Source organism: Coloeus monedula (assembly GCF_965178545.1).
Source record: "Coloeus monedula genome assembly, chromosome: 29".
NCBI classification, from domain to species: domain Eukaryota; kingdom Metazoa; phylum Chordata; class Aves; order Passeriformes; family Corvidae; genus Coloeus; species Coloeus monedula.
This window is the reverse complement of record NC_138809.1, coordinates 2,645,783-2,666,294: the sequence shown is the minus strand read 5'-3', so window position 1 is coordinate 2,666,294 and position 20,512 is coordinate 2,645,783. Positions and strand designations below refer to the sequence as shown.

The following is a 20,512-nucleotide window of genomic DNA, read 5'->3' as shown; positions in this document are numbered from 1 at the left end:
CACAGAAGGCTCTGGGTCCCTTCACGTGTTTTCCTGGTGGCTTGGGGTGATTTGGGAAGCGTTGAGGAGGATTTATCCCCAAAATACAAAGGCTTTCCCTGTGAGAGGATTTCGAGGTGGTTCTTTGCTTATATTGGAAGAGACTGGGAAAAACTCTTGGAAAAGGCATTGAAATGAGCTGCCCATTTGGGACTTGCAAGGCAGCCTCATGAAAACCCCAGAACACCCAAAATACGCCAAAAATCTCCTTCAAGTTTCTTTATTTTCCCCCTCCAAGTGAAAAAATGATCGCTTTGGGAAGACAGCGAAACTCTGACGCCCCATGAGTGTCTCCGGGCTGGGCTGTCGGGGTTCTCCAGAGATTTTTTCAGCAAAGGATGAGCTTTGGGGTCCTGTTGGTGACCCCAAATCCCAGTCCTGACTCAAAAACCTGTTCCAATCCCACTCCCGCTTCTGACCCAAACCTCATGTCCAGTCGGAATCCCAGTCTTCATTCCCTGAGTTTTAGAACGCCGACCCAATCCCAATCCCAATCCCAATCCCAATCCCAATCCCAATCCCAATCCCAATCCCACCGTGACGTCATCGACACACCCACCTCAACCACGCCCCCTCTAAGCCCCGCCCCTCCCACCGTGGGGGCGGGGCAATGCCGCCTTGGCTCCGCCCCCCTGACCGTGCCCTCCGCTTGTCCCCGCCCCCAGCCCTCAGTTTGGACCAATAGCAGCGCTGCTTCTGCCCTTTTCCCTCCCCCCGCCCCCCGGTTGAACCAATAGGAGCCCGGCTTTGGCGCTGGCCCCGCCCCCCTGCCGGCGGGGCTGTGAGGCCGGCGGAGGTTTTCCTGCGCCGCCATCTTGAATCGGCGGAGCGGAGCGAGGAGGGGGCGGCCCGGGACCCCCGCCATGGCCGCCACCGCCGCCAGCGCGGGTGAGCCCGGCCTCAGGGGCATTAGCGGGGCTAAGGAGCGGCCCGAGGGGCCACGAGGAGCTCGGGGGGGGCTGAGGGGGGTGCGTGGGGTTGTGAGGGCAGCTGAGGGGTGAGGGCGGGCAGAGGGGGGACTCTGCGGGGTGAGGCGGGGGGCTGAGGAAGGACTCAGGGGGCCTCAGGGGGCCTGGAAGTCTGCGGGCGATCCTCAGGAGCGGGGGCCGCTCTGAGAGGGACCCTGAGGGACCCCTGAAAGACTGGAGCACCCTGGGAGGGGCTGAAGGAGCCCTGGAGGGGCGTGAGGGGCCTTGACAGGGGTGTGAGGGGCCGAGGGGCAGCGCTGGTGGGGGCCCTGTGAAGGAGGGAAATGAGATATTGGGATGGGGGCACTCTTGAAGAGTCAGGGCTGTGTTACCTGGATTTGGGGTCCTGGTTGTGCCTGGAGAGCCGATGGTTCGAGGGGACATGGGGCCCCTGGAGCTGGGGGTGTCCCTGGGCTGGGTTTCCATCGTCGCTCGTTCGGGTTTGTTTTCCTTCTGTCGGTTTTCGCCCCTTTTTCAGCTGTGTTTCGCTGAGGTTTTCTTAATTGCCGACAAAAACTGCTGCAGTGGTTTGAAGGTTTTTGCACAAATCTCTCTGTGAGCTCTGCTGAAGGCGGGGAGGGCTTGGAGCACAATGTTGCCCTCGGCTTTGGTTCCTCAGGTTGGTCCCCAGAGTCCACAGCTCCCTGTGCACAGGGAGCTGGGAGCCCTGATTCTTGCCCCAAAAAAAGCCTCAACTATGTAATTTTTATCCATTTTCTGGCTAAACTGCTGTGAAATGAGCTTGTATCCAGATTAACCCAGCAGCTGTGAAGTCGTAATGGATTTTACAGCGCGGTGGTTGAGATCAGAATTCGGGCTTGGTTCGTGTTTTGGGGGTTTTTTTTAAAGTCTTGGCTTGTGTTCTGTGGCTTGAGGGTCGTGGTGACACGCTCAGGTTTATCCAGGAGCGTTCAGTGACACTGCTGAAGGATGATGAGGTTTTATTTTAATGTTATAGGAAGGTTTTGTGGCTTTTAACGGTGAGAAAACGCACTGGGGATTCAGAGAATCCAGTTTAGGAGGAAGGAAGATACTCGAGGGTTTAAACTGTATTTCCAAGCGTTTGTGGAAGTGGAGCCTCCAGAGTTCCGTGGGGTTTTTTGCGTAATAAGAAGGCTTTAAGTTCTGAAGGAAAAAGAGAAAGAATTTTCAACATCTGTGTTTAATATTTGTAATCGTGGGCAGAGTGACCGATATTCACTCAAGGCTTTTACACAGCGGGAGGGAAATACACAAACAGTAAACACGGAGATCATTAGGGAAATAAATCGTGAGGAATTCTCACAGATAATTGTGGGATAATGAGTGGGTCTTCTTTTCCTTGATGTTAAAAACCAGACTTCAGGGCTCCAGTGAATGCTGGGTAATGTCCCAAAATACCCAGAATGTCTTCGTTTCCACCCCTTAGCAATGGAAGAAACATTCTTTTCTATGTTTTCTAGATAACTTCTATGTTTCTCCTTGGAGAAGGTTCCCGTGGGGATGAAAGTGCTGAGCTGGCATTGCATGGGAAACTCAAACAAGCTAAAAACTTCCTACTTACTTAAAAAAAAAATCAATTTAATGGACCCCAGCCACAGAAATTGAGATGTTTTGTAAATAAAAAGCCATAAAAGCAGGAATATCAAAGCCTTACAGTTGTGAGTGAAATGCAAAGTAGTTTTAAGGGCTGGTTTATCTGCTCCCAAACCTGCTCCAAATTTTTTTGGGGAGTTCACAAATGGGTACATTTAAAGCAAATCTTGTGAGATTTGAACTCCAAACGTGAGCCTGGCAAATAACCCCCTGCTAAAGCTTCAGCAGCAGAAAGTTTGGTACAATAAAAATGTATTTAAAAACTGCAGCAGCCCCTTCTCGTAAATCACAGCTGGGAATATTTGCTGTAATTTTATTTTGGAGCCTTTTTTTTTTTTTTTTCCCCTTGTTGGGATGCCAGTGGTTGCAGCAGAAGAGCCTTTCCCAGGAGAGCAGGGCTGGGAGCCTGGAGCAGTTGTGAGGGGTGGGTTGGGATTTACATTCTGTTACAAACATTGCTCTGCTCTGTCTCTTCTGGCCTTAATTAGATCCAACACATGGGGTAGGCAAGCAGGGATTGGTTCTGGGAAGGGCTGGGACACAGAGCCAGCCAGGATGTTGGAAACCCACCTGGTTTGGTTCCTCAGGTTGGTCCCCAGAGTCCACAGCTCCCTGTGCACAGGGAGCTGGGGAGCCCTGCTTCTTGCCCCAAAAAAAGCCTCAACTATGTAATTTTTATCCATTTTCTGGCTAAACTGCTGTGAAATGAGCTTGTATCCAGATTAACCCAGCAGCTGTGAAGTCGTAATGGATTTACAGCGCGGTGGCTGAGATCAGAATTCGAGCTTGGTTCGTGTTTTGGGGTTTTTTTTTTTAAAGTCTTGGCTTGTGTTCTGTGGCTGGACACCTCCAGGAATGGTGACTCCAGCACTGCCCCGCCTGGCTCCAGCCTCCTTCCTTCCAGGGAGTCCTAAGGAGTGAAAACTCCGCCGTGTGCTCCAGGAATTCCCACTCGCCTCGGTGTCATGGGGCTGGGGAGAACACGGACGTTTGCGAGGAATCTTTGTGTTCCTTTGCCATTCCCAGAAATTCCAAAGGGTGGAAAAGCCAGACCTGTCCCCATGCCATCTCCCTGCCCGTGTTGTCCCTGGTTTTTGGGAGGGTGTAGCAGAGAGGACGTGGCCACCCCGACGTTCCCTGCAGAGCGGTGCCAGCTCCCGGTGCCGAACCTCAGGGCCTTTCCTGGGCTTCCACTTGAGCTGCGAGAGGGAAACGTTTCCCAGTGGGAAGCAGGTTCCTCATGGGATGCTGATCCCTGTGTTGGACTCCTCTGGGAAATCCCAAAGGCTTGGGAAGAAGCAGCAGTTCCCTCTGGCCCTCTCAGCCCCGTGTCAGAGTTGGGTCCGGAGAGCAGCTCCGTGTCACTTCCTTCCCCTGCCCAGGGCGGAAATTCCTTCCCCTCCATAAAGGGATTATCCACTGTGCTCCAGGAACTTTGTTTCTGTTCCCACCATGTTCAGATACAGCTGGGGAAAAGGAGGAACCCTCCTGACCTGCTTTATTCCCACTTGAGACTTGGTTTCGTTAAACAAAATCCTTGGATGTCACCTTGGGGCTTCATTTGGGAATAAGGGACGGGGCACGGCGGCATCTGGGTGATCCAAAGTCAAGCAGAAAGATGGAGAAGGGTTCCCACCTCTGAATTTTTGTTCTCCAGATGTATTTTTGAGTTCCAGGGGACCCTGGTGTTTCATTGCTGGAGCTGGTGTTGGATGGGCTGTGCTCGCTCCCGCTGTTGGTTGGGGTTGTTGTTGTTGTTGGCTCCTTCAGCTGCCAAGCCTCGAGCTGGATGCTTATTCCATACTGTAGTCACCCCTGGGAAATACTATGGATTGGCAAGGAAAAAGCTTCCTCAGCAACACCAGCTCTTGGAGGAAAACAAACCAGGCAGGCAGAGAGGCTGGGAACGTTAATGTGGTAAAATACGTTTAATTTTGGAAGAAATAGCAGCAATTTGGGAGCGTGTTTGCCGTGAGGTCCAGGCACACCACGGAGGTGATTGTACAGTTCCACTTTTAGCTGCAGACCCCATTACTGGTGCTCCTGAACAACCAGGATCAGGGGAAAATTCAGGAAAACAGAATCCTGGAATCACAAGATGGTTTGGGGTGGAAGGGACCGGAGAGATCACCTGGACCATGGCTGGGACACCTCGCACTCATCCAGGGTGCTCCAAGCACTTGTGGAAGAGCACAGGCACGCCAGTAATGGTGCCAGTGGTGCCCACTGGTCTGTACTGGTGAAGACCAGAAGTGATCAGCTGAACAATGATGGGTTTTGAGGTGCTTTAGGAGCGTTTTGGTTCATTCTTTGTCTCAGATTGAGAAACAAACCCTCTGCAAGTTGGTGTCATCGGGGAAACTTGCGGCTCTGCTCCTCCTCCCTCCTTCATCGTGCAGCCTCAGCCCCTTCCCTGCTCCCACCAAGGCTCCTCCTCTTTCCAAAAAAGAGACCACATCTTTTAATTTGGCAGCCTCAGCTCTCCAGCTGAGGAAGCAGCGTGTGCTCCGCGCTGGGAACGGCCCCTCGGTGCAGCAGATGAAAGGACACAAACACACACTGCCCCAGATCCAGCCCCAGCAGCTGCTGACACACAACTGCTTCTACTGGAGAATATTCCACTGAACCTCAGCAGCTTGGACCTTAATACTGGTTGATTTTTTGATTTCCCTGATTATTTTTTTTTTCCCCCCACTCCTGTTTAGAAATGGCATCCGATGTTTCCTCGCTGGGTGCAGCCGTCGGCTCCGGGAACTCCGGATCGGCAGCCCAGGCTGGAGGAGCCGTCGCTCAGAGGCCCAGCAAGAGACGGCCTGGGTGAGTGTGTGCTGGGGCTGTGCTCTCTGGGGAAGGGCTGTGGGAAAGGGCCTTTTTGGGGAAGTTTTGTTCTCCAGAAAGAGCCGTCAGCCTCGGGAGGGGGAACTGTGGCCACTTCGGAGAAGTTTCCTCCTTCTTTCAGGTGGGCTCTGTCCAGTCCTTTCCCTTTGTGGTGGTGTCTTCGTGCCGGCTGCACCCCTTAAAGAGGGGGTTGAGTGACGTGTTCAGAGGGGATTAAAAGCTTTGCACCTCAGAGAAGGAGCAAATGCACACCAAGGATTGAGAGTGAGACCTGGGGGAACAGAGAAATCTGGATTTTGGGGCCTTACTCCAACCTTTGCAGCTGTGCTGTCCCTGGGAGGGGTGGGGGGGAAGCCACAATGTGCTCGTGGGAGGCTTTTTGTTTGCTAAAAATGCCTTTGTAAATTCAAAGGGAGTTGAGTGGCTGTTCCCAGATTTCTGGCACGAGAAATCGCCTCGTAATTTTCAAGCAAACTGAAATCTGTCCCTGTGCTCCTCCCAGTCCCTCAAACTCTTTCCTTCAGCCCCATTTGCTGATGCTCCCACTCCCCTGCAGCTCCTCCCACGCCTCCTGCTCTGCTGCATCCACGGCTTTCCATCCCAAAAGGAAAAGTGAAAAGTCTTTCCTCTGTCCTCCCACTTGAGGTGGGGTTTTGGTCCTGTGTGAGCAGACACTGCACAAACTGAACTTGAACTCCAGGAATTCATAACAACTCCAGATTTTACCCTCCTCTTTTTTTTTTTTTAATTTTTTATTTTAAATGCACACAATCCAGCCTTTTGAGCTGGGAATGCTCTGTTTGGAGGCTCTTGATGGTCCCTGGTTCTCCTAGGAGATCCAGGCTTTTGGAACAGAAGGTTGGGATGCAGTGGATGCTCCAAGTGGATTTTCTTCCTTTGGAACTGTTTTTCCTTGCTCTGTTCCTGATTAGACACCTAAAAAAAAGCCCCTTCCCAAACTTTGTGGGTTGTTTCACATTAGGATCACTTAATTGCATTGGGATGACTTAATTTTTCCTTTCAGGAATCATCTGCATCCATGGGGACAGAGAGAAAAGTAATTTAAAGGAGAAACCACTTGGTTAATAATGATCTTTTTTTTCCTCTTTTTCAGGCTCGATTTTGATGATGATGGAGAAGGGAACAGTAAATTCCTCAGGTGAGGGAGAACGTGGCATCCAGAAGTTTCTGTCCTATGGTTTAGGGAGGGGTGGGTGTGTGTGTGTGTTTTCCCTGGAGCAGGATCTTTCTGCTCCTGTGGCTTTTCCTCTCTGGAAGCAGAGGGAATTGCTCCAGTTCCTTAAACTCTTCCCTTTCTCCCAGTCAGCAACATTCCTTCATCTCTGTGGCTTTTATCACTGCCTCAGACATTGTTAATTAATGCTCATCTGTTGTAAGGATGCTTCAGTTGCAGAGACATCCTTATTCCCGAGGAGTTGGCGAGGCTGCAAGGATCTCCTCGTGATCCATATGGAGCACAGAAGAGTTGGAATATCTTGTGTCATTTATTTGTAGCCCCATTACCCAGTTTAGGATTGAATAACTCCAGTGATACTGGAATTCCCTGTGTTTAAGGATGGCCGTGGAATGGTTTTGGGATGATGAATGTAGGATTTACCTGGAGAAACCCTTGGATGAAGGTCCTGATTTGGGGCTACCTTTACCTTCCAAGTACAAAATTCAATCTATTTCTTGGTGTGGCATTAAATTGAGTGTGATCCCACCATCCTTGGTTGGAATGTGATTATGGAAAACCTCGTGGAGGTGATGCCAGTAGTTCACAGCCACAGTGTTTGGGGTGCTCAGTGAATTGTCCTGCACTGTCCATCCACAGCCAAGTTGGTCTTTTTAACCCCAGGCATTTGGGGTTTTTTTTTTGTGGTGGGAGTCATTAAACCACCTTTTCTCTGTGCTTTTTTGAGAAAAAAGGAAGTGTAAACACTTTAACCTCTCCCCCTTCTCCTAGATGTGATGATGACCCGATGCCAAACGATAAAGAGAGATTTGCCAGGTAAGAATTGGATGATTTTAAAGCTTTTTGTGCTGAAAAACCTTCTCAGCACCCTTCTCACAAGCAGTTCAACCATCTCTCTTTGAAGGTGCTCCAAGGCATCCACACGTATTCCTTGATGGTTTTTGGACCAGTTCATTGAGTGTGACGATGACATTCTTCTTTTTCACCATTCCTTTCAGCTCCTGGACTCTCAGTTCTTTTCTCCTGCTCAAGAAACTTGCAGAGATAAAAGTTTCCTGCTTCGTACAAGTTTCCCTTGACCAGGGTTTCTTGGCACACGTTGGGATTCCCCAGAAGCTCTACAAATTGAGGGGTTTCTGGACATTACAGGGAATACTTTGATCACTTTTTTTGGTGTCTGACAGTACCTCTGAGTGTTGGGACTGAGCCCATGGTATTTTTACAGCTGTTTGAAGCTCTATTCCCTTCTCTGGACACTCTCCAGCCCATCAATGTCCCTCTTGCCACAAGGAACCCAAAACTGCCCCCAGGATTTGGGGGGGGTCACTGTCCTGCTGTTACCTGCCAAAAGGAATTCCAAGCTGGGATTCTCCAGCTTTTTTAAGTGGTTCGAGTCGTTCTGAAGTCAAGCAAATCAGAAATATGTTAGGAATAGCAGAATACTTCTAATATTAGAAAGAAGCAAATTAGAACTAGGTCACAGCCTCAGAAAATGTCTTAGAACTCCAACACATCAGGCACCAATTTAATGTGGAATGTTGCAAACTAATGATTTGTTTTATCTTATGGAATTGCTCCTCTGCAGAGCAGACCTGTCCCTAGGCTGGGTTTCCTAGTCCATCTTTTCCATTTTTTTAATTTTTTTTCCATTTCTTTCAACTTTTTTTTTCATTTTTAGCTTAGCTGGCTAATTTTATTTTTAGGTCTGATGATGAGCAGAGTTCAGCGGATAAGGAGAGACTTGCCAGGTAGGAGAATGGAGATTTCAAGCATGGACAAGCAGAGTTTTTCCTTTCCTTTATGTTTCTCTAGGCATCCCTTCTCTCTTTTTTTTTTTTGTTCTTTTACCCCCCTCCTTCCCTCATCTGCTGCAGAGGATTTAACAGACTCCTGGAAATTGCTGTGGAATTGGGATTAGGAGAGGAAAGGCACTGAGGAAAGGCACATCTCATCCTTGGAAGAACATTTTTAGGGAATACACGAGAGGATTTATTTGCCAGAAGCCACAGGGTTGGCCTCCTGCTTTCACCTGTAGCTTTGCTAACCTGTGCTTAAATACAGTTCCTCTTGTCCTGCTTTGAGGTTCCAGGTTGTCCCTCTGGGAAGGTTTGGTGTCCTGGGAATGCTGTTGGACTCTCAGAATGGGCAGGAAAAGGTGGTTTAGCTCAGGTGTTTTCCTTCCAGGAAAGGTGGTGTCACTGGAAACAGGATTGAATTCTTTCTCCCCGAGTTTCTGTTAGTAATTAATGAGAGATGTGCCTGAAACCACCAGAACAGTCACCTGGAATGCTGCACCAGGAATCCAGGAATGGGCCCTGAGGACACCTGTGCCCCTGTGCAGCAACCTTAACACCCATGCACGCCTGCCCTTCGTTTTCCACCTTGCAGACTTAACCCAGTTTTGGGCAGTTTTGTCTTTAAACCCAAACCTGACCCCCAAAGTGCCTTTGCTGACTGCACTGAGCTGTGCTTAAATATTTGAGGAGATCAGGAAGACACAGAGGTGAGGCCTGGGAATACAGGGAACGGCAAAGCCTTCCAAGGGTTTGTTCCCAGGAGCTTGTATAAAAAAACATTTCGGAGAACCCTGGAGTGGTTTGGGGTTGGAAGGGACCTTAGAGCTCATTCATTCATGGCAGGGACAGCTTCCACTGTCCCAGGCTTCTCCAAACCCCATCCAATCCAGCCTTGGACACTTCCAGGGATCCAGGGGCAGCCACAGTTTCTCTCAGTGCCAGGGTCTCAGCACTTTCTCCTTCCCCAAATCCCACATGACTGCCCTGTGTCAGTGGAAAGCCATTCCCCCTTGTTCTGTCCCTCCAGGCCCTTGTCCAAAGTCCCTCTCCAGCTCTCTTGGAGCCCCTTTATGCTCTGGAAAATGCTGGGATTTTCTGTCCCAGGATAGACAATCCCAGTTCTCCCATCCTTTCCTCATGGCAGAGTGACAGTGGGGCAAGTGAAATGTCTGCTGGTGCCCCAGTAGCTTTTGTAGTTGAAAGATCTTTGTTTTTCACACCTGAGCTTGTGAGTTTAGAGAAGCTGCCAGACTCAAAGGTGAGGTCACTGAATGTCTGCACACACCTCGGAGCGATAAATGCTCCATTTCTGTGCTTATCCTGTTCACTCACCTGCCTGTCCTCGCTCCTTCCAACACTTCCACCTCATCTCACTTCCCACCCTGTGCTTCCTTGCACCTGATCCATCCTTCCTGTATAGGAAACCTGGCTTTTAAGCTCTTGTTTTGGAAAACCCACCTTAGGAACCCAGTTAAATTACACATCCTGGATAAAAGAACCAAGATCTGCTCTGTGGGACTGATGGGCGCTGTGCCCCGTGAGCCAAAGGGGTGCCAAGAGCCTCTTGGAGGCTACAGTGCCTCTTGAGAGGTTGGTGTTGCGTGGTCCTGGTGTGTGCCCAGGTTGGTTGGCCTTGATGGTCTGTGCAGAAATGAGGTGTAACCTGCTGGGACAGTGCAGAAAGGGCTGCTGGTGTCGCTGACAAAGCACTGCCAGCTGCCACCCAGCTACCTGAGCTCACTCACAATCCTGCAGTGGCTGTGGTTGGAAGAAGCCTTCGAGCTCATCCAGTCCCACTGATGCCATGAAGAGTTTTTGCCTTTTTCTTTTATACCCCTGTTGTACCTTTTTTTACAACTTCTGTATTCTCAGTGCTTTTTTTGCCTACGTTCTTGGACTTGTTGGTCAAGCTGAGAGACTCAACATTTTAGAGGTTTCATAGTTAGGGATCAGTGTGCCCCAGACCCCAAGGTCCTCTCCAGAACACCTTCTGTAAACTAAGATAGAACCATCCAGGAGGAGGCTCCTTGGGGAGGGGAGCTCACTCGAGCCTCTCATTAAGGAATCTTTGATAGATCTGCTAATTAGTAACACCTAGAATGCGATAGCAGATCTTTTGGGGTGTTCACTGTGGTGTGCATTGGGGTGCATATGACCTGGATGTGGTGCACCTAAGGATCCTTGAAATAAATCCCAAGGTAAAATCTCTTTTCCCCTTCTAACCGTGTATGACTCTTTGATTTTAAGACCAGGAAGAGGCATCACCACATCTCCCACTAGCCCAGGTTGCCCAGAAGAGCAGGTGCCCAAGTTTTAGCTGCAGACCTGGTGGGTCTGATGGTGCAGGGGATCTCACCCACCCTCGGATGGACAGTGTTGAGGTCACCTGCAGCGAAGTGACCCTGCTTTGGGAAGCAGAGGAGCAATTCCTTTGTAGTGGATGGGGAAGGTTTGCCCAGCTCCAGGGAGTCGCTGTGACTTCGAGCAAGGTCCAGGTGTAGCCTCTCCTCCCTTGCCCCCGTGTCCACGTTCCCTGTGCACGCCCAGCATGTGAGGCTTGACTCCTAATCCTGACAGCCCCGATGCATCTCTGTGTGTCACTGACGTGGGGGACACGGCCCAGCCTCCCACCCACCCCTCCCTGGTAACTTCACCTTCCTCCTTTTCTCCTCCTCGACCTTTGGCAGGGAGAACCACAGCGAGATCGAGCGGAGGAGGAGGAACAAGATGACCGCCTACATCACGGAGCTGTCGGACATGGTGCCCACGTGCAGCGCCCTGGCCCGCAAGCCGGACAAGCTGACCATCCTGCGCATGGCCGTGTCCCACATGAAGTCCCTGCGTGGCACCGGCAACACCTCCACGGATGGCACCTACAAACCCTCCTTTCTCACCGACCAGGTCTCTGCCCATATCAAAAGTGCCTCTTCCCGTTTTTATTAAAGTCCTGGAAGGCCACAGCGAGGTCTCCCTGAAGCCTCCTGATCTTGGCCTGATGCCGCTTGATGAGAATTACAGCAATCAGCGGGGAAAATTAAACGATGGGTGGGGTGAAATAATCCAAAACCCAAGAGTGTATTTTGACCGTGGAGCTGAGAGCTGTCTGTGTGCATGCAGGAACTCAAACACCTGATCCTGGAGGCAGCTGATGGCTTCCTGTTCATCGTGTCCTGCGAGACGGGGCGCGTGGTCTACGTGTCCGACTCGGTGACGCCGGTGCTGAACCAGCCGCAGTCCGAGTGGTTCGGCAGCACCTTGTACGAGCAGGTGCACCCCGACGACGTGGGCAAGCTGCGGGAGCAGCTCTCCACCTCCGAGAACGCCCTCACAGGTACAGCGACCCGGGGAGCTCGGCCAGGAGGGGCTGGCAGGTGGGAGAACCTGCGGAGGACTCGGATTAAACCCTTCCCTTTGTAGAGGGAACCAAGCCCTGGTGCCTTTCTACCAAGGATGCTGCAGCCCCCCCTGAGAATGCATCTAAAGGTACCACTGGTGACACTCGTGTCCTGCCAGTTCCCAGTACGTTACCTGGTGCCACACCTGTCTTGTTGGAAGGATTCCCAGTGCAGAAACATCTCCTTTTTCTTCCTTTTTATTTTTTTTTATTATTAGGTCGTATCCTCGATTTGAAGACAGGGACTGTAAAGAAGGAAGGGCAGCAGTCCATGAGGATGTGCATGGGCTCCCGGAGATCTTTCATCTGCCGAATGAGGTAGGAAGGAATTCCTTGGGGAAATCTCTGAGCCTAAAGCTCACCTTACTCCCTAACCCTGGCCCCTCCATGCTTTTATTTCAGCTTTTTTTTTTGGGCTCGTTTTGATGTAGACATGGTAGAACATGGCTGAGCTTTCCCTCCAGTCAAGTTTTTGAGATGTTTATTTGCCCTGTTGTTGTACAAGATCCATTTTAAAGTAACAACCCAGTTTTAACCCCAAGTATCACCTCCCTTGACTTCCGCAGAATGAGGGGTTTTGCTTGATGGAAATTCCTCTTATTCTTAAAATAATCCAGATTATTTTCACGCCGATCAAGAAAGATCAAATCCTTTCTAACCCTGCTGCAGGTGTGGCAACAGCTCCGTGGATCCGGTCGCTGTCAATCGTCTCAGCTTCATGAGGAATCGCTGCAGGTAAACCATGCACGAACAGCAGGAATGCATACAGCAGAAAAACAACCACCAAAGGCCTTGCCTGGCCTTCCCCCACACCGTGGCACAACCTGTTTCTCTCTCTCTCTCTCTCCCAAGGAATGGTTTAGGTGCTGCCAAGGATGGAGAACCTCACTACGTCGTCGTGCACTGCACGGGCTACATCAAAGCCTGGCCCCCAGCAGGTAACGATTGTGTTCAGGTGGGCTGGGTTTAAGAGCACGTGGTCCAAAGTTGCCACGTGCCAGGAAGTTCCTTGCAAACGTAGCTGTGATTTTTATTTTAAGATTGACCTGATTTTTGCAGGTGCAGCAGCAGAGATCTCTGTCTGTAGAGGATAAAAATAATCTTGAAATGATGTGCAGCTTTTGCTGAAATTCACAGATTTCCAACCCTTCTGGTGAAAAAAGGGAGGGGGAGGCACCTTAATTTATGAAATTCCTTCATGGAGAAGGATATTGAGTTGCAAACCAGGGCGGAGAGATGTCTTGAAGTCCATTTCCTTTGAAATGAACCATTTTTCCTGGACTAACCTTGCTGGAAATTTTTTCCCTCCCCTCTCAGGTGTTTCCCTGCCTGACGATGACCCCGACGCCGGCCAGGGCAGCAAGTTCTGCCTCGTGGCCATTGGCAGGCTCCAGGTGAGTGCCCTTTTCCTCTTTCCCAACATTGCCTTGTCCTGGGAATCCTCCGATTTCAACCGTTCTGTCTAAAAACGTTCCCCCGACGGCCACAAATGCGGCTGCAAGGCTGGGGCAGCTCAGGGACAGCGAGGTTTGGTGACTCTCCCTGTGCTCCTGGGCAGGTGACCAGCTCTCCCAACTGCACAGACATGAACAATGTCTGCCAGCCCACAGAATTCATCTCCCGACACAACACCGAAGGAATTTTCACCTTCATCGACCACCGGTGCGTGGCCACCGTTGGTTACCAGCCCCAGGTAACCCTCATTCCTTATTTTAAGAAAAATAAAATGCTCTTTAAACTTCTTTTCTTTCTACATCGTGGCTCTGCTTGTCCAACAGAGCTGATAAACCATGCTCAGAGCTTAACCCAGACATGTGTTTCTTCTCCACTGGTTGCTTTTCCATGTGTTTTTCCAAGTCCTTTGATCATGGGAAAGGCTGGGTGTCTCTGGATTGTGTCAAATGTCAATTAAAGGCATTTTTGCCTCAAATTGAGTTAAAGATCAAACGTTAATCAACAGCTGTTGTGCTTTTCTTTTAAAAAACAGCACACCAGCTCTTGTGCTTGGGTTGTGTAACGGGGATTTGGGGAGAAGGAGCAGGAACTACCTGTCCAAAGAGGGATTCATTATGGAATCTGCCCTCCAGATGAACTGACTCGATCTCTCTCACAATTCCTTGTAAAATAGGAACTTTTGGGGAAAGACATCGTGGATTTCTGCCATCCAGAAGACCAGCAGCTTTTACGGGACAGTTTTCAACAGGTAAAAACATCGTAGCTGCCCTTTGCATGCAGGGTGCAATTCAGGTTGGAGTTCATTCCGAGACTGGAACGTCTTGGTGCTTGCAAAGCAACGGAATTGACTGGAAAACCAAGAGGAAAACCAAACCTTAGATAATCCTCCTGTGCAAACAGTTGCAGATTTAGTCGTACCATGAAATGCAAAATGAAAACAGAAGCTTCTGATGTCTTTACTCCTGAATCCAGTCTTAACTCCAGCTCTGGCTGCTGGTCCAGTCGGCTTTTAGGGCCAGGGATGTGGCTCCCAAGTGCCTGGCTGAAACCCTGGTTCATCTCTAGGGCCCAGCCCAGTGCTGCAGAACCCGCAGTGGAGGTGGTTTTCTTGCCCTGTTGTCGTTTCTGTTATTTCTGAGGGCCTTGGACTGGTGGCAGGGCAGGTAAGGCTGCCCCTGTGCTTTCATGACTCCAAAAACTCCAGCTGCTCATATCCATTGCTCCAAACCGTTGGAATGGGAAGCGACAGCATGTGTTTCATTTCTTGGAGGCTTTTTCATAACATCTCACCAGTGCAAAGAGATAAGAGAAGTGAAGCCAAAAAGGGGATTTTTAGGTTCCCCTTCTGTATCCTTTAGGAATCAAGCTGTCCTAAGGGAATAGTGCCATTTGGTTTGGGAACACGGAGATGTGGCGGTCCAGGTTTGAGGCAAAGGGCCATCGCAGGGGGCTGGGGCAGGGGAGGGAGGAAACTTCGTGCTCAGGTTTGCTCTTCCCCACCTTTGATCAGGTGCTACTGATAGAATTGCGGTGTCTTTTTTTTATTTTTTTATTTTTGAGGTGGTGAAGTTAAAAGGCCAGGTTCTGTCAGTCATGTTCCGCTTCCGATCCAAAAACCGGGAATGGCTGTGGATGAGAACCAGCTCGTTCACCTTCCAGAACCCCTACTCGGACGAGATCGAGTACATCATCTGCACCAACACCAACGTCAAGTGAGTACCTGGAGAAAGGCTCAGCCCAGAATCACCCAGAACCAGGGAGCCTCAACCTCTCCCCCCTCAGGAGCTTCCCAACAATTTGCACAACCCTGGAGAAGTTCCTGAGTCCCTCCAGCTCCCATTCCCTGCTGGGCTGTGCCTGGCACTGGAGGACTACAAAGTGCAGGAATTGTAATGCCTTTGGCTGTCTCCTTGTGTGGCTTAACAAGCTGCCAAAAATCCAGCTCCAGCAGTGCCTGAAAGGAGTGAAATCTGCCTCAGAATGCAGCTCTTGGATTCTTGGGACAGCCCAGGAGGTCCCATCTTTGGGAATGGTCAGAGCTGCTCTCTCTTCCCATGAGGGAGCTGCACACCCCTTGCACAAGAGCAGCAAGGACCAAGGCGTTGTGCCTGTGTGTGATCTAGAGCTGCAGGCTTGGCAGGGGCAGCTCCAGCAGGCAAACAGAAGGCTGGATTTCCTGGGAAAGGGAAATCCAGGGTTGTTTTTGGTTTTTTTTGCCATGAGGCAAAGCAACACTTCTTCCCTGCAGAGCTGAAATCTGCTGCAGGCCTGACTTCCTGCCCCATGTCAGAGCTCTCTCTCTTTGAACTCCTTCGTTCTGCACGCAGCCATTCCAACATCCACAATCCACCTCCTAAAAACCCCTGTGGGAGTTCAGAGCAGAGCAGCACTGTCTGTCTGCTTGTGTTTGAGGTGCTTTGAGTATGGAGGAGGGAAGCACAACCCCCACACCTGGAGCATCCTATTCCTATTCAATGAAATGGACTGGAAAGATCCTTCACTCCAACGGGGTTTTGCATCTTGTCCCTGCTACACACAAGACCCAGCTTTGCTTCCAAGTTGGGACTTCTTAAAATCTCTTTTTTCTGTCTTTGCTTTAAAGGAACTCGAGCCAGGAGTCCCGGCCCGCCCTGGCAAACTCCATGCCAAGGCCTCAGCTGGGGCAGAGCGTCAGCCTTCCCCTGGACATGGGCACGGCCCCACTGCCCTCAAGGTCAGCAGGAGCTCAGCTCCTTTTCCCCCTTCCCCTCACACACTGTTCACCCCCAAATTCCCCTCTCTGCAGCCAGGAGCTCGAGGCTGGCGAATCCCTGGCGTATTCCCTTGGGAATTCTCTTTGGCAGCCCGTGTTCTCCTGTTACAGACACTTTCTATTTCAGGCAGCAGCAGCCACCCCAGGCAGAGCTGGAAGTGGGCCCAGGAAGGGAGAGCTTGGCTGGCTACGAGCACTCACAGGTGAGTCCAGAGGGATTTGGGCTCTGTTTAAGTCACCTTTTTTGCTGGGGGTTTAAAGGTGGTGGTTGGTACCAGGATGAGGTGGGGTTTGAGGGGAAGGTGTTTCTGCCTCGGGAGTCGCTCGATTCCAGTTTTTATCCTGTGGAATCATAGGACCGTGAAATAATTTGGGTGGGAAGGAACCTTAAAGCCCATCCAGCTCCACCCCCTGCCACCAGCAGGCACACCTTCCACCAGCCCACCTTGCTCCAGGCCCTGTCCAACCTGACCTTGGACACTTCCAGGGATGCGATGGGGCATCCTAAACGATCCCTCTATCCCAAAAAAGCACGCCAGAATCCCGGGAGCAGCCGGGCCCTCAGCTGCTCTGGGTGCTCAGTTCCTCTGTGCCGAGGTGTGAGCAGCTCTGCCGTGTCCCCTCTGCCAGGTGCCCGTCCAGCCCGTGAGCGCTGCCGGCCCCGAGCACAGCAAACCCCTGGAGAAGGCCGAGAGCCTCTTCAGCCAGGAGCGGGACCCACGCTTTGGGGAGATCTTCCCCACCATCAGCACAGGTGGGTCAGCAGGACAGGTCTGTTCTTCCACCTATCCTGCTCACATCCTTCCTGCTTGTCCCTGCGGAGCATTTCTCCCTGCTCCCCTGAGCCCAGAGAAACCTCCGTACGAGTTTAGTAGAAAATGGAGAGGAAATCAAATTAAACGGGATTTAACAAAATCATCTGGAGTCTGTGTCTGGAGAAGGAGTCTTCCTTCACACAGACAACGTCTTTTCCAACTGGTTCTCTGTCCCTGTTGATGTCCCAGCCCAAAAATGACTCGTGCTCTCTCCGCAGATCAGAGCAAAGCCATCCCTGCCAGCACCGTGCCGGCCAACCCACCCCTCTTTGCCCAGGGAAACACCTTCACTGCTGCACGGCCCGCTGAGAACTTCAGGTGAGGCCTCACCTGCCCAGCTCCTGCCCCCATCCCCTCTCTTTCCCTTGCTGGGAAAAGCCCTGCCCAGGATCTGGGTGCCCGCAGCCCCAGCAGCTCCTCTCAGTTGTTGCCTGTATAGAATCATGGAATCATTTAGGTTGGAAGGGCCCTCTAAGATCATCCAGGTCCCACTGTTAACCCGTGTTCACCGCTCAGCCCTGTCCCCAGGCGCCACATCCACACATCCCTGCGACGCTCCAGGGATGACCACTCCACCCTTCCCAGATGGGCAGAGTTACCCCAATTTTCGGGCTCGTTTCCCTCCACCAATAACTTCAGCAGATTGCTTTGGTGCCTCTTCTTCCCGTGAGTGGCCTCAGACTCCTCTTCTCTTCCAGGAGCAGCAGCATGGTCCCTCCAGTGAACATCATCCAGCAGCAGCCCTTGCCCGCCGGCCGGATCTTATCGCAGATCTCCCGCCACTCCACCCCAGCTCAGGTCAGCGGGACCACCTGGGCTCCAGGGACACGGCCGGTGTTCACACCCCAGGTAGCACAGCCCAAACCCTCAGTAGGTGCAGGCCCCACGTCCCCGCTGCCTTCCAGACCCTGCTCTCCATGGGGAGAATCATCCTGCTTCCACTCTCCGGCGCTGTGCGTGTGTCCGTGTGCTTCCTCCTTCGGGGCTAATCCGGCAACTCCTCGCTGAGCTGAGGGTCGGGGGTGAATCCATCCCTCCTCTTCCTCTCCCGTGTTGTTCCTCTCTTACAGCAAGTGGCATCTCAGACGGTGAAGACCCGCCCTCCTTCCTTTGGCATGGGCACATTCCAGGGCACCCCGTCCTCCTTCAGCTCCATGACAGCGCCGGGATCGACGGCGTCTCCCACCACGGCGCCGTACCCGGCCCTGGCCAGCCGTGGCACAGGTTTCAGTGAGTGTGGCTTGGAGGAGGGTGGGAGCAAAAAAAAAAAAAGCCCTGAGGGAGAAAAACTGGGAGCATCCAGCTGTGGTGGGATGTGTGCTCTCCACTATTTTTTGTGGATTTTGGGAGTGCCTAAATGTGGGGGAGCAAAGCTGAGTCCCTGCTTTGACTGACAGCGATCGCCTTCAATCGTCCTCCAACCACAGAGCTGCACTCGGTGGTCCTTGTGGATCCCTTCCAGCTCGGGATAATCTGGTCTCATCCCAGCAGATGAATTTTCAACCATTTTAACGCTGCCTGGGACAAACCAACCCCTCTGGGAATCCCTTTATTCTATCCCCCAGCAAACACCTGAATTCCTGTGGCAGGAATTCCTGGAGGGGCCACCCCATCCTGTCACAACGTGCTGCCCTTCCCAATCCCATTAGAACATTGGAGAAGCCACATTCCCAAAGGAGGGATGATTCACTCACTGCCTGTGTTCTGTGTCCAGCAGCCACGGAGGCGGCGCAGACCCCGGCCCCGTTCCAGCCCCGCGCCGCCGACGCCGTGGGAATGTGGCCTCAGTGGCAAGGACAGCACCACGGCCCGGCATCCGGGGAGCAGCACGTGCAGCAGCCCCAGCCCAGCCAGCCTGAGGTCTTCCCAGTAAGATGGGGCTTTTTAACCTCCCAATGCAGTGGGATTCACTGGTTTTGAAGCAGCCGGAGTTTGTCCCTTTGGTTCAAATCAACTGGGGAGGTCCCAAACTCCTGGATAACCTAGAGAGGGCAGGACTGGCTTTGTTGTCTTGGTCTGTTGAGGGATCAGTGTGAAATTCCAGTTGGATTAACCTTGCTAATTAATTAAAAAAAAAGGAAAAGCCACAGTCCAATGAAATTCAGATAATTCCTGGGAATTCATAATCATTTTGCTCCAGCTTTCCCAGCAGTTGCTGATTATGGCTGCAATTTGCTGCTCTCCTTAAATTTGCCTTGGACACAGGCAAATTGAGAGGGGAAAGGAACCAGTTTGATCCACAGTATTCCAGCAAACCTGTGACCAAACTGCCACCAGGATCATGGAATCATGGAATTGCTGAGGCTGGAAAAGCCTCCTGAGATCAAATCCAACCATTCCCCTCCTCCCCACTGCCTCATTTCCAATCGAAACCTCCCCGGCACACCTTGAGGCTGTTGGATATTTGCAATTCCAGTGTGGATCCTAACTCTCTCCTTGTATCCTCACAGGACATGCTGACCATGCTGGGGGACCAAGGGCCCAACTACAACAACGAAGAATTCCCGGAGTTGAATATATTCCCTTCTTTTTCCGAATAAAACAAGCCTTAGGGGGGGAGGGGAAAAAAAAAAAAAAAAAACCACCACCAACATCAAGCTCTCTACGTTATCCACGTGTAAAGGACAACAGCTGAGTCTTTTTTTCTCAAGGAACTGTCTAAAACAACTTCCCATCTTCTGGAAGCAGAGCTCCGAGGAGGGATTGGCCGTGCAGGAGGGAGGTGGTTGGGACACCTCCTCCACGTGGGATTGTTCTGGAAGCTTCAGGACTTGAGTGCCACGAGGCCAAAGGTCCCCCCAGCGTGTTCCCAGAGCTTCTCCTAAGCGGATTTCTTTGGGAAGGATTCCTGTCTGGATCACAGACAGCACTTTGTAAACTTTTAAGGTGGCTTGGACTGGTTTTTTTTTTTTTATTTCATTCTCTGCCGTGACTTTTTTTTTTTTTTTTTTTTTCTATAAAACACAAACGATTGGAATTTTTCAATGCTGGAAGAAAAACTCTTCCGAGTGTTGTCCCTGTAAACACAAATCCTGGAGGATGCTTGAGTAAGAATCCCTGTCCTAAGCCAGTGATTTCCTCCTTTTGGGAGGAATTTTTGGCTGGTTTTGGAGGGTTCTTAACAGCGTCTCCAGTCCAGGGTGCTCCGTGCCGAGATTCCCGTGTTTGTTTGGAATCTCCTCTCTCCTGTGAACTGTGCAATGAAGTCAGTGTGACCCATAACCCCCCACCCCCATCACCCCAGGATAATTAACGAGCCATAAAATAATTATTACCCCATGTAGCTTTCTTCTGGACGCATCAATTTTCCAGCTGATGGTTTCTACGCTGCCACAATTTGATGTTTCAACAGGGGCTTTGGTTGGGTTTTTCTTTCGGGATAAAACCTGCACCAAGCTGTCCATGGAATTTTACCACGTGTGGATGAGTTCCTTGTCTTCATTTTGGAGCTGGATGTAGGAGAATCCCTGGATTTGATCAGGGAATTGCTGAGGAACTTTGTGTTTTCACGACGTTTGCTCGCTCACCGTCTCCTTAAAGAAAAATTCCTGCCATGGGATGATCCTGTTGCCAAATCACAAACTGTAAGAGGAGAGCTGGAAAAGTAGGGAACAGAATGATTTTTTTTTGTTGTTTTTTTAAATATATATATATATATATAAAATTTTTAATTTTTAAACCTTGA

At 51.0% G+C, this 20,512-nt stretch overlaps 1 protein-coding gene across 11 annotated transcripts; it reads left to right on the top strand.

Annotated features, from left to right (window-relative positions):
- The first annotated feature begins 830 nt into the window (after positions 1-830).
- Positions 831-20,512, top strand: ARNT (aryl hydrocarbon receptor nuclear translocator). Of its 11 annotated transcripts, none has more exons than XM_082298469.1 (23): positions 831-927; positions 5,288-5,399; positions 6,535-6,579; positions 7,387-7,431; positions 8,319-8,363; positions 11,099-11,312; positions 11,529-11,742; positions 11,829-11,894; positions 12,024-12,123; positions 12,475-12,540; positions 12,658-12,743; positions 13,123-13,199; positions 13,364-13,498; positions 13,934-14,008; positions 14,821-14,972; positions 15,863-15,973; positions 16,140-16,215; positions 16,643-16,766; positions 17,046-17,145; positions 17,526-17,676; positions 17,898-18,057; positions 18,545-18,696; positions 19,278-20,512. In XM_082298469.1, the coding sequence occupies exons 1-23, from the start codon at positions 903-905 to the stop codon at positions 19,365-19,367; spliced, it is 2,421 nt and encodes an 806-aa protein (XP_082154595.1). In that variant the 5' UTR covers positions 831-902; the 3' UTR covers positions 19,368-20,512. The 11 variants fall into 11 exon arrangements, with proteins under 11 accessions (XP_082154595.1, XP_082154594.1, XP_082154593.1 ...); XM_082298468.1 differs by having other exon boundaries at positions 18,542-18,696; XM_082298467.1 differs by having other exon boundaries at positions 11,829-11,930; positions 18,542-18,696.

Bases quoted from the DNA above. Each gene is read 5' to 3' on its own strand.
- ARNT (XM_082298460.1), top strand. From the start codon at position 903: ATGGCCGCCACCGCCGCCAGCGCGG. The intron at 12,744-13,122 runs GTAACGATTGTG...CTCCCCTCTCAG, and splicing joins CAAAGCCTGGCCCCCAGCAG to GTGTTTCCCTGCCTGACGAT. The intron at 17,677-17,897 runs GTAGCACAGCCC...CCTCTCTTACAG, and splicing joins GGCCGGTGTTCACACCCCAG to CAAGTGGCATCTCAGACGGT.